The 12,207-nt window shown below is 36.7% G+C and overlaps 1 protein-coding gene across 1 annotated transcript; it reads left to right on the forward strand.

Moving 5' to 3' along the window:
* Positions 1-542: 542 nt before the first annotated feature.
* LOC113233039 (40S ribosomal protein S8) lies at positions 543-11,305 on the forward strand. The gene is made up of 6 exons (XM_026467992.1): positions 543-589; positions 809-915; positions 1,118-1,217; positions 1,381-1,556; positions 2,894-3,023; positions 11,161-11,305. Exons 1-6 carry the CDS (start codon positions 586-588, stop codon positions 11,268-11,270), a joined length of 627 nt encoding a protein of 208 aa, XP_026323777.1. The 5' UTR covers positions 543-585; the 3' UTR covers positions 11,271-11,305.
* The last annotated feature ends 902 nt before the right edge of the window (positions 11,306-12,207 follow it).

A 12,207-nucleotide genomic window follows, 5' to 3' on the forward strand; every position in this document is an offset into this window, starting at 1 on the left:
ATAATAATAATAATATATATTCGAGATTTTTCAAAGGATAATCCTTGAACTATTTTATGCTACATTGACGTTCGATTTTCTATCTAGCCAATATCTCCTAATAAAAATCAAAGTGTTCTAATTTGAAACTACTATCAACATTCATTTTTATTTTTCAATTTCATTTGTTTCTTGTGTGAAACGAGTCGTGTGTCAGTGAATTGTGGAAATTCTATTTAATATAAGTGAAAATCTTATGGCTTTTTGAGTTCAATTATGTTTTACATTGTTATTAAGTACAATTGAAGCATAAGTGAAATTTTCTATTTGAAAAGGGCGCCCTTCCTGCGCGGTCCTTTGAGCTTTGATACATAAGAATAAATTAATGTCTTCGAAAGATTATTTGCTGACAACAATATACTATAAGAATTTTCGAAGAAAACACAGTTTATTTAGATTGTGTAATATAATATCGGACTGTACTAAAAAACCGGTTTGAAAGCGATTATTTAATCGCAAAAAGACTACAATCCATAGACTACAGAGTTGTAGAGGTATAGTAGTTCCGTACGTCAAACAAATCTTTTCTTTTCCGACCCAGTCAAGATGGGTGAGTAAAATTTATTAATTTGTATGAAATCTTAAAATATCTGTACTGTGCCGTAATAAATTATTGACGAATTCCTTCTAAAACACGGTGTTCTAAACCACGAACTTGTTTTCATACATATTTCTGTAATTAACTGCATTTGTGTAGTGTGAAAATAATTGTTAAATGAGTGGTATTTTTGTGAAGTGCTTTGAATTCACGGTTTTGTTCATTGTGCAGGTATCAGTCGTGATCATTGGCATAAGCGGCGGGCTACAGGTGGTAAACGCGCGCCCATCCGCAAGAAGAGGAAATATGAGTTAGGTCGCCCGGCTGCCAACACTAAGGTATGATGGATAACCTATAATTCGTTAAACTAACCTCGAAATGTGCCAAGATCCGTTGTAGTCGTTATGAGTTCTTATGTTTGTTAGCCGTAATACCCAACGGTCGCTACAGGTAAGGAACAACTTCAATTAAAACAAACGTGACATATTGTGATAGTTTTAACTTGTAACATCGCTCAAAGTAAATATTTATTTATTTCAGCTCGGTGCGCAGCGCATTCATCTGGTTCGTTCCCGCGGAGGCAATACCAAGTACCGCGCGCTGCGTCTTGATACTGGCAATTTCTCTTGGGGTTCTGAATGTAAGAATGCTAAGTGCTTAGATTTATGAGAATAAGATCATTTTAGATTTTGTGTAGTAAACCAACGGAATTTTTGTGATTGTGTTTTGTGAAAGGATATGGACAGAATTTTTTGTTTTATGAATATTAAAGTTTTCTAGATGTTGTTTTTGTAACATTGCAGGTACCACCCGCAAGTCACGTATAATTGATGTGGTATATAATGCATCCAACAATGAGTTGGTGCGCACAAAGACACTGGTGAAGAATGCTATTGTTGTGGTAGATGCCACCCCCTTCAGGCAGTGGTATGAGTCACACTATCTGCTGCCTCTTGGCAGAAAGAAGGGTGCAAAGTTGGTGAGTAAAATTTTTCTTCTTAATTATTAGGTCCTTATGTATAAAATTGGACACAATAATGAAGGGATTTTAAATTGGATCATTTACCTTTGATGAAAAGTGGATCCTGTATGATCAGAAGCGCTCGTCGCAATGAACAGAACCCTGAAAAACCAGCCAAATCCTACCCCAAGCGACATTTGACTCAGTGGACTGGCCGGTATTGTTTACTACAGCTTTCTAAAATCTGGCCAAATGATTACGATAGATATCTATTGTCAGTAACTGGTCAATCGCTCTAGGCCACTGCTGCTTCAGGACAATGCTAGACCACGTGCTGCATAACAGACGGCCGCTAAACTAGAGGAGCTGCAAGTGGAATGTATGCAACATCCACCATTCTCCTCGGATCTTGCTCCAACAGATTACCATTTTTTCTGGAATTTGGATAACTTCTTACAAGGAAAAAAATTCAACTCCAATGTGGCAATCCAAACTGCCTTCAGAGAGTTCATTGATTCTCGCCCCTATGGTTTTTCTAGTAAGGATCAATGAACTACATGAGGTGGCAAAAGTGCATCGATAACAATGGTGCATACTTTGATTAATTAAATAAAAAATTTACTTTATATTTCTCCCATACAAAACGCCAGTTTCACATGTAAGGACCTAATATTGGTGGACATAGAAAGAATATCTTAAAGATAAATATTTCTTTATAGGAGGGTCATGGCACCAGTGATTGAAATTTTAAGGTGTCTTTAAATTTGAAATACTTTTTTGTTTTTAACCGACCAAAAAAGGAGGAGGTTCTCAATTCAACTTTTTTCTTTTTGTATGTATGTTACCGGTATTTGTGGACCGATTTTCACGATTCTTTTTTTTGTTGGAAAGAGGGTATCTGCATAGTGGTCCCATTTAATTTTGAAGAAAATCATCCACCTCAAAGGGTGGCTGTTATGCACGCATGAAAATTCATTTTTATAAATAGTGCGTAAATTTTATTATAAGCAGCAAATATTTTAAAAGCCACTAATTAACTAACCAGTAATAGACACTCACCAATAATGAACACCCAGTAAAATAACCTTACCAATTAAAAATGTGTTATTATGGCCAGTGTGTGCCATTAAATACTTGTGCTTGTTGATCACTGGCGTCCACCATCTTAATAACCGCTTAAAGCCAGTGTATGCCAGTTCAAAAGATTGAAATTTCTAAATGATGACAAATGCGTGTCAAATGATACCTGGATTGCTTGCCATGATTAAAACCAATTTAACGTGCCTGACAGTAGAAACAGAATTTATCTGTTTGTACATTTATTACACTTTTGTTATATTTTTTTGTAATAATAGACAGAGGCTGAGGAGGCAATCATCAACAAAAAGCGCAGTAAGAAGACCGCCAAGAAGTACTTGACCAGACAGCGCCTTGCGAAGGTGGAAGCAGCCCTGGAGGAGCAATTCCATACTGGACGTTTACTAGGTCAGTTAGCAATTTTCTGTAAATTGATAAATGGATTTTTTTAAATATAATATCAAGTGATGGGATGCACAAGTTGTGCGCCTGGCTGATGGTAAGCTACACGCCTGTCCATAATAGTTGCAGCGCCACTTGGAGCTTGAAATTGCAAAGATCTATGGGGCACTGCCACTGCGCCGTCACCCTAAAAAATCATACGTTGGCAAGTCTCATGTGCCTATAATTTTAACAGCACCCTTACCCTAAAAAACCGGAATGCTGCCACAGAATACTAAATAGTTACCTACTAACATTAGTGTTTGGCGGCAGAAATAGTTGATATGCAATACTTCCTTGGATTAACTCACAAGGAGCTTTACTGCTGCTATTATTGTTCTTTAGATATTACTTTTATTTATATTAGCCTAATTGATATTTTTTCATTACATTTTTTTTGCATTTTATTATTTATAATTATAATAGACCAGGTTATTATAATAAAGCAGTTACCCATAATCTGTAAATCCAAATCCAGTAAATACTGTCAATAGCTTTCATTTCATTCTGTGGAATATACAATGTGTTGCAATTTGCAATCTCGCCATATTTACAGAGGTCATTCTATATCCGGAACTGAACTTGAATAACTAAAAAAAGAAATCGAAAAGAATGTCCTAAGTTCTTATTTTTTATTTAATTGCGCTAAACATCGATTCGCAATCACCTGATTCTTCTTGATTCAAAGTACATTAACTTGAACGGCACGTGCTACCAGAAGTTACAGCGCAGCCGGAGGAACTGAGAAAGTATTGCTATCAACTGACAGAACTTGCATTACCACCAAGTGCAAGTGCGTGACTATTATCCCATAAGGGGATGATGTGAAACGTTTAGTTTACACGTAGGAGATTACGAGTGTCGAAGTATTGCGCCAAATGTGCTAAGAAACTTGTAACTCCCGTGTGAATCTTTGCATAGCTAGCTGGTGGTGGCACTGGAAGGAAGCCAGCTACCAGTTGTGGAGCTAGTACATACTAGTAGTACATACTTTTAGCAATACTTTCATGTACCTAACCTAAAGTTGGTAAGTACTAACTCGTTACAAAAAAGTTTTTTCTTTCAAATTGTAACAATACCGAGTACATAATCATAAATAAAAATTAGGTAAATAAGCCATTGAGAAAGATTACGTATCGCTCGGTGAACCTGCTGGCGTGACGGGGTCATTGGCCGCGCGTGGTGCATACGATTTAGGGACGATTTTGCAAACCTTTACTAGTTAGAAGTAGCCAGAATATAGAACAAAATATTGTTTTTAATATTTTTAGATGGTTGAACATTAATTCTATTATTAATTTCATAAGAATGCAAATCTACACACTGTATATGTACTAATAAATATAGTGGTTTTTTTTTAAATGGTACAGTAAGGGGAAATCTGATAAAATAGAATATATAAGGAAACTGTCTTAGGAACCCATTGACGTACAATTATATGGACGTCGGGTCCGCGCTAAAAAGTGTCCGCACTTGTAAGGCGCTAAAATCGTATACAGAGCGCGACACTCCGCTTTAGTCTTCATTTGTTCTACTGACAGCGCGATACTGCGATGACATTACAATTTAAATTTCGAATAGGTTGACTTGGGACATTTTTTTCGTGGTTTTTGTATTAGACCCGTCGTCCATTTATTTGTAAGTCAATGTAGGAACCATTAAGTCTTTTTTGTGCAAACCATTGAGTATATAACCAGAAATAGAGACGAAACAAGGGCCATCCATCCTTGGCAACTCATCAGGCAATTGGGCCTTGACTCTCGTATGCGCTTAAATCGCGCATTAGAAAGCTGATATAGTACAGCGCCAACAACTGACCGTGTGTACGCCTCCGTATATTTCAAAAATATTCTGTATTTATTGTAACAAAGATAATATCTCTAACAATGGGCGGTTGTTCCATTCGGTGGTGTGGGAAAAACAGCAAAACATCTAATTACGAAACAAACGGAATCACATTTCATGAGTAGGTAATTAAATATTGAATATGTAGTTTTTCAGTTCACTATTATTTATGCAACAAAGATGTTTATAATCTATACTGGACTTATTTATCGAAAATAATAATGTCAAACTTAAATATGCATGCCGATTTATAATAGCTACCCACCTACACAACCTACCATATCCGTTTCATTGGCTAAATGCGAAGGCAAAGTCATAAATGAGTTGAATGCTAAGCCAAGCGCTGCTGTGTGTGTCGATGGTGCTTCCAGACCTAGCGATATTGCAAACTTGTTTCTGCAGCATTTTAAAGTTCAGTCACCATTGGGAACGCCGTAGAGGGGGTTTGACACTGAGGCCATTGGAAGGCTTAAAATAGTTATTCTCGCCAAAGACTTCAAAATAGTGATAAAACGAATGACGAAAGGTAAATCGCCAGGTCATGATGGCCTCTGTCTCGAACACTTTCGGCAAGCTGGCGTGCATTTTCCGCGGATACTCGCCATGCTTTATAACCTCTGCCTAAGTCACTCGTATCTACCTTCTAATTTGGTAAAGACTGGTGGTGCCTATAGTCAAGAATAAGACAGGGGATGTTTCAGACAAATCCAATTTTAGCCACAATAGTAGCGAAGGTACTTGACAGTGTGCTCAATTCATATTTAAAGAAATACGTTAAGCTTCATGTTGCACAGTTTGAACTTGTGCCTGGACTGTCAACAGAGACTGCTATTCTTAGTTTGAAGCACACTGTCAAGTACTATACAGATACAGAGACGCCTATTTATGCCTGTTTCATGAACACTGTTTGTTACGACATCCTCTGGAAGAAGCTGGAAAATACGGAACTACCGCCAGAGCTAATTTTGTTGTTTAGGCAGAGAATAAAGAATAAGGGAACGGACACTCTCCGCCCCTCCCTAGTTTTCGATACCGCACATTGCCGGTCACATTAACTGAACGACAACAAGGCTTTGATATTTGAATATAGTTTTCATGTATTCATTACGAAACTTGTACTTTAATATAAAACATCATTTTACGTTACTATTTATAATGGTCGTGAATTGTGCTGTGTACGGCTGGTTATCATCATTTTCCGAAAGACGAAACGAAGTAAATGAAAAAAACTTATGTCTTAGACTCATTCAGTTGTTGTTTTTTTAATTTATTTACTGCAGAGTAACGTATGTATAAAAGATACAGATTTGTTATATCAATATAATGAGACGCCATTGCTTCGCGAATTTTCTATTCGTATTGCCGATAAATATTACGTAGGTAGTGAATATATCTAATTATTAACTAGACTTGGACAAGCAATTTCAAATACCTTGGTTACCTTACTTAAAAGTACATGTCCGAAATAAAACATTTTAAGTGCTTTTAATATATTTTTGAAATCAAGCTTCAATATTACTCTAGTTAGTGAATTAATGAAAAATATAATAATATATCGATATAAATACCTAATAGACTTGTGTAATTATTAGGATTCCATTAATATAATCATAGATAACAGATGCGCGTCAGAATTTTCGCTATGTTCCCGCTGACCACGTAATGTAATAGTGGGAGAAAGTGATGAATAACCCTGCCACTTTACGCACACATTTGCGCGTGTGCAGATAGCGCCTTGCTGTATGTAGTAGTAGTAGTAGGTAAATAATTTTCGACCGTTGTATGTAGTGTCCGGGGTGCGATTTAGGTACTGGTACTTAAATCAGGAAAATCGAAGTGGGCGTGGGAGTATTCGGCTCCATGCAGGTTAAAATGCAGAGTGAGACGAGGGGGGCTGAGCTCTCATCTGCTTTTCAATCTGTATATAAATGAGCTGATTGAGGGACTCGATGGCATGCGTGTAGGCTGTTTTGTTGGTGTATGTGCCTCAGTTACAGCATCAGTTATGCGGATGACATGGTGCTGTTGGCACCATCAGTCATTGCTTTACGACAGCTGCTCGCCGTATGCGAGTCATTTGCGGCATCTCATGGCTTAATTTATAGTGTCAAAAAAACTGAGTACATGATCTTTAGGGCGGGAACCAAATGTCCTTTCTTTTTTCCACCTATTTTACTTAATGGTGTTCCCCGTGCACTAGTTCAAATACTTTGGACATTTGCTTACCGAAGACCTTGGAGATGATGCAGACATAGAAAGGGAGCGCATAGCGTTGTCAGTCCGGGCGTACATGCTTGCCCGCAGATTTGCACGATGTACAGCTACAGTTAAAATAACGTTATTTAAGGCATTCTGCACTTCTCTGTACTCGTAAAGTATGTGGGTCGGATACACATGCTCTGCGCATCCAATATAACATACAACAATAAATAAAATAAATTAATACAAAAAAAAATGCAATTTTCGTCCACTATAGCAAAGCTCAAGTGAAACAATATTGACGACACCCGTCAATTGTTTCGAATTCGGGCTGGCCAATCGTAGCGCAGTTGTCAACGTAATGATTTGGCAGAATAGTTTTCAAACAAATTAAATTACATTTCGTTTCTTTCTGCTGTAAATTTGAGACTTTTGCTCTTTGCGGAAGAGAGCGAATCGATGCATCCGCCAAGGCGGCAGTCAATTACCACAGAGCACTTACTATCATAGATCTTTTTATGTTATTTTGCTTTTTGTTATTGTTTTTATTTTGAAATACTTAGTACGTTATCAATTTGTTAATTGAATGATACAAAAAAAAGTTTTGTAAAAATTGCCTTTTATCTCGCTGACTGTACCATTTTTTCAAAATCTGTGACGCCAATCAAAATATCTTCAATGTTCATGGATGTTTTCTAGAACCGTTTTCCTGTAACTACAACGATTAAGACCTTGCTGTCCCGCCTCAAATTTACACCCTCTATACTCGATGGTGAATAGCAAAATCAACCATTAAAATAATTGCTGCTTATAATAAAATTTAGGCGCTATTTATAAAAATGAATCTTCATGCTTGAACAGCCACCCTTAGAGGTAGATGATTTTCAAAATTAATTGGGACCACTATGGAGATACCCTCTTTCCATCAAAAAAACAAATCCTGAAAGTCTGTTCATAAATACCGGAGTTATCGCGTAATATACATACAAAAAAAAAACATACAGTCCGATTGAGAACCTCCTCCTTTTTTGAAGTCGGCTAAAAATATGATACAAATTCCTGTTTTTACACTTTACTGCAGTAATTTTTACAAGTTATTATTATATATAGTACAGCATAATTGACCACCGCGCCGTCAGTTGAACAAACGAAGACTGCTGCGCGATTGACGCTCTATATCCCTTACAGCACAGAATGATACGATCGTGCGTTCAACTTTTGAGTATAAAAGTATTCAAGTTTACCGCGTCGGATCGACACCGATCTTTTGTTCGTTCGATTAATAATCGCTGTTAACCCATTAACGTAACAGAATTTGGTTGATTGGGTAAAATCGTTAGTCAAAATTTGCTCGGTTTTACTTTTCATGTGTATTACAAATGTGGTACTTGTAGATACTTCTTAGTTTTTCCTTTGCAGACAGTTTCAGTTGTTCGATAACCAGTTTACCGAAGATTATTAGATCTCGTTACATAAGTATAGTACTTCTACATCGGTGAGCGCACTCGGTTCCAGGGGAAATGCCCCCTAAATCTATCTCCACGTCATGGTCTTTCTCATCCATTACAGCTTCAACAGCTTTCTGAAGCCAATAGATATAATTGTGGCTTCCAATTACCCGTTGTCATTATTTCATTGAAAATTACTTATAGATAAAAAACTAATAAACTACCCCATATGCGCCCAATGGCCCCAATTGGGGACACCGTTATATACCACCGTCTGAAGTTGTCAAAACACTATGTAACTCTAATTATATATTTTTTATTTTATAGTATACGAATATATTTCAACAATATATGTAAAAAAAAAATTGTTAATAATAACAACTAATTTACTAATTTTAGCGTTTCACGTGTGCGTAAATTAACCCCGCAAAAGGAACAGTAAAACCACTTTTATTTAATTCTAAACAATTTTTTTAAGTAATAAAATCAAGATTCACTATTTTACTTTACATTTACACTTTTGTAATGATTATTAATAGTGGGTACGCAACGTAGTGTCCTCGATTGGGCACGGCGGGTGCAAATGGGTTAAAGCAGTGCGGCCGTGTTCTAAGGCTACACACTTGTGCCGGGAGCGACAAGTGTGTAGCCCTGACGAAGCGTGACAGACGGGAGGTCGAAAAAGCTACATTTTTTTTAAATTTCATCATTTCGTGTTTCTGACCTAATGGTATATTTTCTTATTAAGTATGTTACATTTTACATAAAAAATAATTAAACAATGAATTGTTTCAAATTTTGGTTTTTATTCAGTCATAAAACACGATCGTGCTTGTCAGGATGGAAATGACTAGATTAGTTTTTTTTTACTTAATTTTTTTGTTTTTAGGTACATTAACATACTATTTGGTTGTACAAATCATCGGAAACGTTGACAAATCGTTAGGTGAAACTGACCTTGAACATTGAGAACTGAAGATAGAAAGTGATAGTGACTCTTCATTGTCACATTCTAGATCCTTTATCAGCTCAGCAGAAATCGAACCTAAACCTGGATTAATGCTCTCATATCTAGTCGTCGTGGTAGTCATCGCAGTTGTGGTAGGTCGACGACCCGCCAAGTCAAGCTCACTTCCCAACGCCGAAAAACAAAAGTCTCTCTAGTTCCCAATAACATAAGCGGTTGGAGGGACCGAAGGATATCTAGTTTATCTTCTACTAGCTCTCCGGGCTAGTGCCGGAGATGCCAGTCGCAGTGACAACGTCCGGACATAGCTTCCAACTTAAAGGGCAACTCACGTGCCTCACGCGTCTTCTCGCTTCAGGCCCTCAACTAGACCGCTACTAAGACGCGCTAGCTGCTCACGAGACAAACGCCCCGGCCACACCCAACCGGGGCAGACAAACATGTCCGTCTCTGCAGCTAACCACAAATCCCAGCGAGTCCATACCCAAGTTCGGGTCCACCAGAGGCGCCCAGGCGCAAAAGCGTATCACTGGCGGAGGAACCAGCCTAGACCAGTCGTATTTCAGAGGATTCCGAATTCTCCACAGTCACTTCTATCATCCAGTCTTGGTCGATCTTCTAACAGTATCCGTTCAAGTACCTGTGATGCTCACCAAAGTTGTGGTCAATCATCATATTTTGACGACGAATTGATGAAAAAGATCTGGATTAGTTAGTATTTTGCGTTAATTAATAATAAGTCATATTTTGTTATATTTCATGTGAAACATGTGATAAACTTCGTTTCATTAATATACTTGATTTCGTTGCTTTTTAGGTCGCCTTTTATTAACAATTTTTATTAGTCATAAAAAATACGCTAACTCTTTGGTAAAGTTCATAACGGGTTTTGGGAGAGATGTTTTTTTTGTATTTTTTTTTCTAACGGCATAATAAAAAATGCAACATCAAATCCAATCACAAAAAAAATCTCGTGCTGAAAGGGGTATGCGATTTTAACGCCCTATAGGTGCGGACACTTTAGCGCGAACCCGACGTCCATTTGTTACTACATCAATGTTTTTGTATGAAAAATATTTTATGAAATTTGACCAACTTCAGCTGTACCTATTTTTTCGTCACATACAATGAAATGATCCCTTCATAAAACTGAGTCGATTACCACTTAAAAAATTTTGATCAATTTTATTCATTTTTATGAACAACTTGACCAAAAAATTTAATATGCCAAAATTGTTTTCACAAAAAAGCCTTAATGGTTTCGTAGCCTTGTATCTTTTATGGTTTCAGATTTCCCCGTACTATCTCATTAAAAAAAAACACTCTGTATTAATTGAATACACACTTGGATTGATCCAACAAAACATCTAATTAAAGTGCATAGTCAAATACAGTTGCAACAGAAGATTAACTGGCTTGTTAAATTAAAAGGTTTGTGTGGTAAGATAGGTGCATTGTTTCTAGGTTATATGTGCATTTACAATGATGAAGTCGAGAAGTTTTGAGACTGTGTTCACAGATTGTTACCGTTTTGGGAGCAGTCTAGCAGTTGCATGATGTACTTGTCATAGTTACTCTGATCAATTATTAAAAAAAAGGTCTTAAATCTTAATTAAGTAGAGCACTAATACTATGATTTTTATAGCGTGTGTGGCGAGTCGGCCTGGCCAGTGCGGTCGCTCCGATGGCTACGTGCTGGAAGGAAAGGAACTGGAGTTCTACCTAAGGAAGATCAAATCCAAGAGGGCTAAGTGAGAAGTGTAATTGTATAAATAAAACCTAAAAAGCAACCATTATTTCATTTGATTTAGGATAGGGGTTCCTTAATCATAAGATGTACGCCTTTCATCACTACTACTGGTATTTTTTTCCCATATGTTCTGTTAATAAATAGACAGTTCATTCTCAGTAGTTCTGTGAATAAGTTTCCAGTCTAGTTAGTGACAAAACTTCTGGTGAACAATTTAGCATTAGATTTTGCACAATTGGACACTTCTTCCCGTGGATCACCTCTTGCATATAAAATAGAAAAACTAAGATGAACAAAGTATTAAATGTATATTTTTGTCATAATATTAAAAAAAAAAGAAACTCAAAACTTATATTGGTGTTAGTCCACCTCCAACATTAACAGCCTTACACGTTTTCTTCCTGCAAGAGTAAAACTTTTGTAAAACATTTTGTAAATTATTTATTTTTAGATGTTGCGTTCCCCTATTGTACTGTTATAGAGATCAAGTATTGTTGAAATGATCAACTGCGTCGTTTGTGTGGGCTTTTGGTAGAGTAAAACTATTTAATGTTCTCAGAATGATTGATGAATATAAATAACTTGCTGGTTTTGTTAGCATTCAGTTCAACCTGAGATACTCATACACGCCCTTATGACGTCTGAAGATTTCAAATATCTTTGTACATTTTGAAAGTTATAAAATACCTGCAGTAGAAAAGGGAAATAAGATTGATTTCTAGAATTCAACGGTATAACTGGTCCAAAGGGGGAATAATCCTTTCTTTGCGCTAGTAGCAATGTTTATTTTTCTGAGTAACCTCATATTTATTGTTTTGAATGTTACCAAATACACAAACTCCTAATTTGCCGTATATAAATTTAAAGCATTTTTTTCTCGCCTTTCTTTGATACTAAAAGGAGTACAATGTACAATTGGCGAAAAAGGGTGTCCGTTAGGAT

This window comes from Hyposmocoma kahamanoa, unplaced genomic scaffold (assembly GCF_003589595.1).
Source record: "Hyposmocoma kahamanoa isolate Upper Pololo Valley unplaced genomic scaffold, ASM358959v1 78, whole genome shotgun sequence".
Classification (NCBI taxonomy): Eukaryota; Metazoa; Arthropoda; class Insecta; order Lepidoptera; family Cosmopterigidae; genus Hyposmocoma; species Hyposmocoma kahamanoa.

Coding starts and splice junctions, on each gene's coding strand:
- LOC113233039 (XM_026467992.1), top strand. Junction 1,218..1,380: donor TTTCTCTTGGGGTTCTGAAT/GTAAGAATGCTA, acceptor GTAACATTGCAG/GTACCACCCGCAAGTCACGT. Junction 1,557..2,893: donor GAAAGAAGGGTGCAAAGTTG/GTGAGTAAAATT, acceptor TTGTAATAATAG/ACAGAGGCTGAGGAGGCAAT.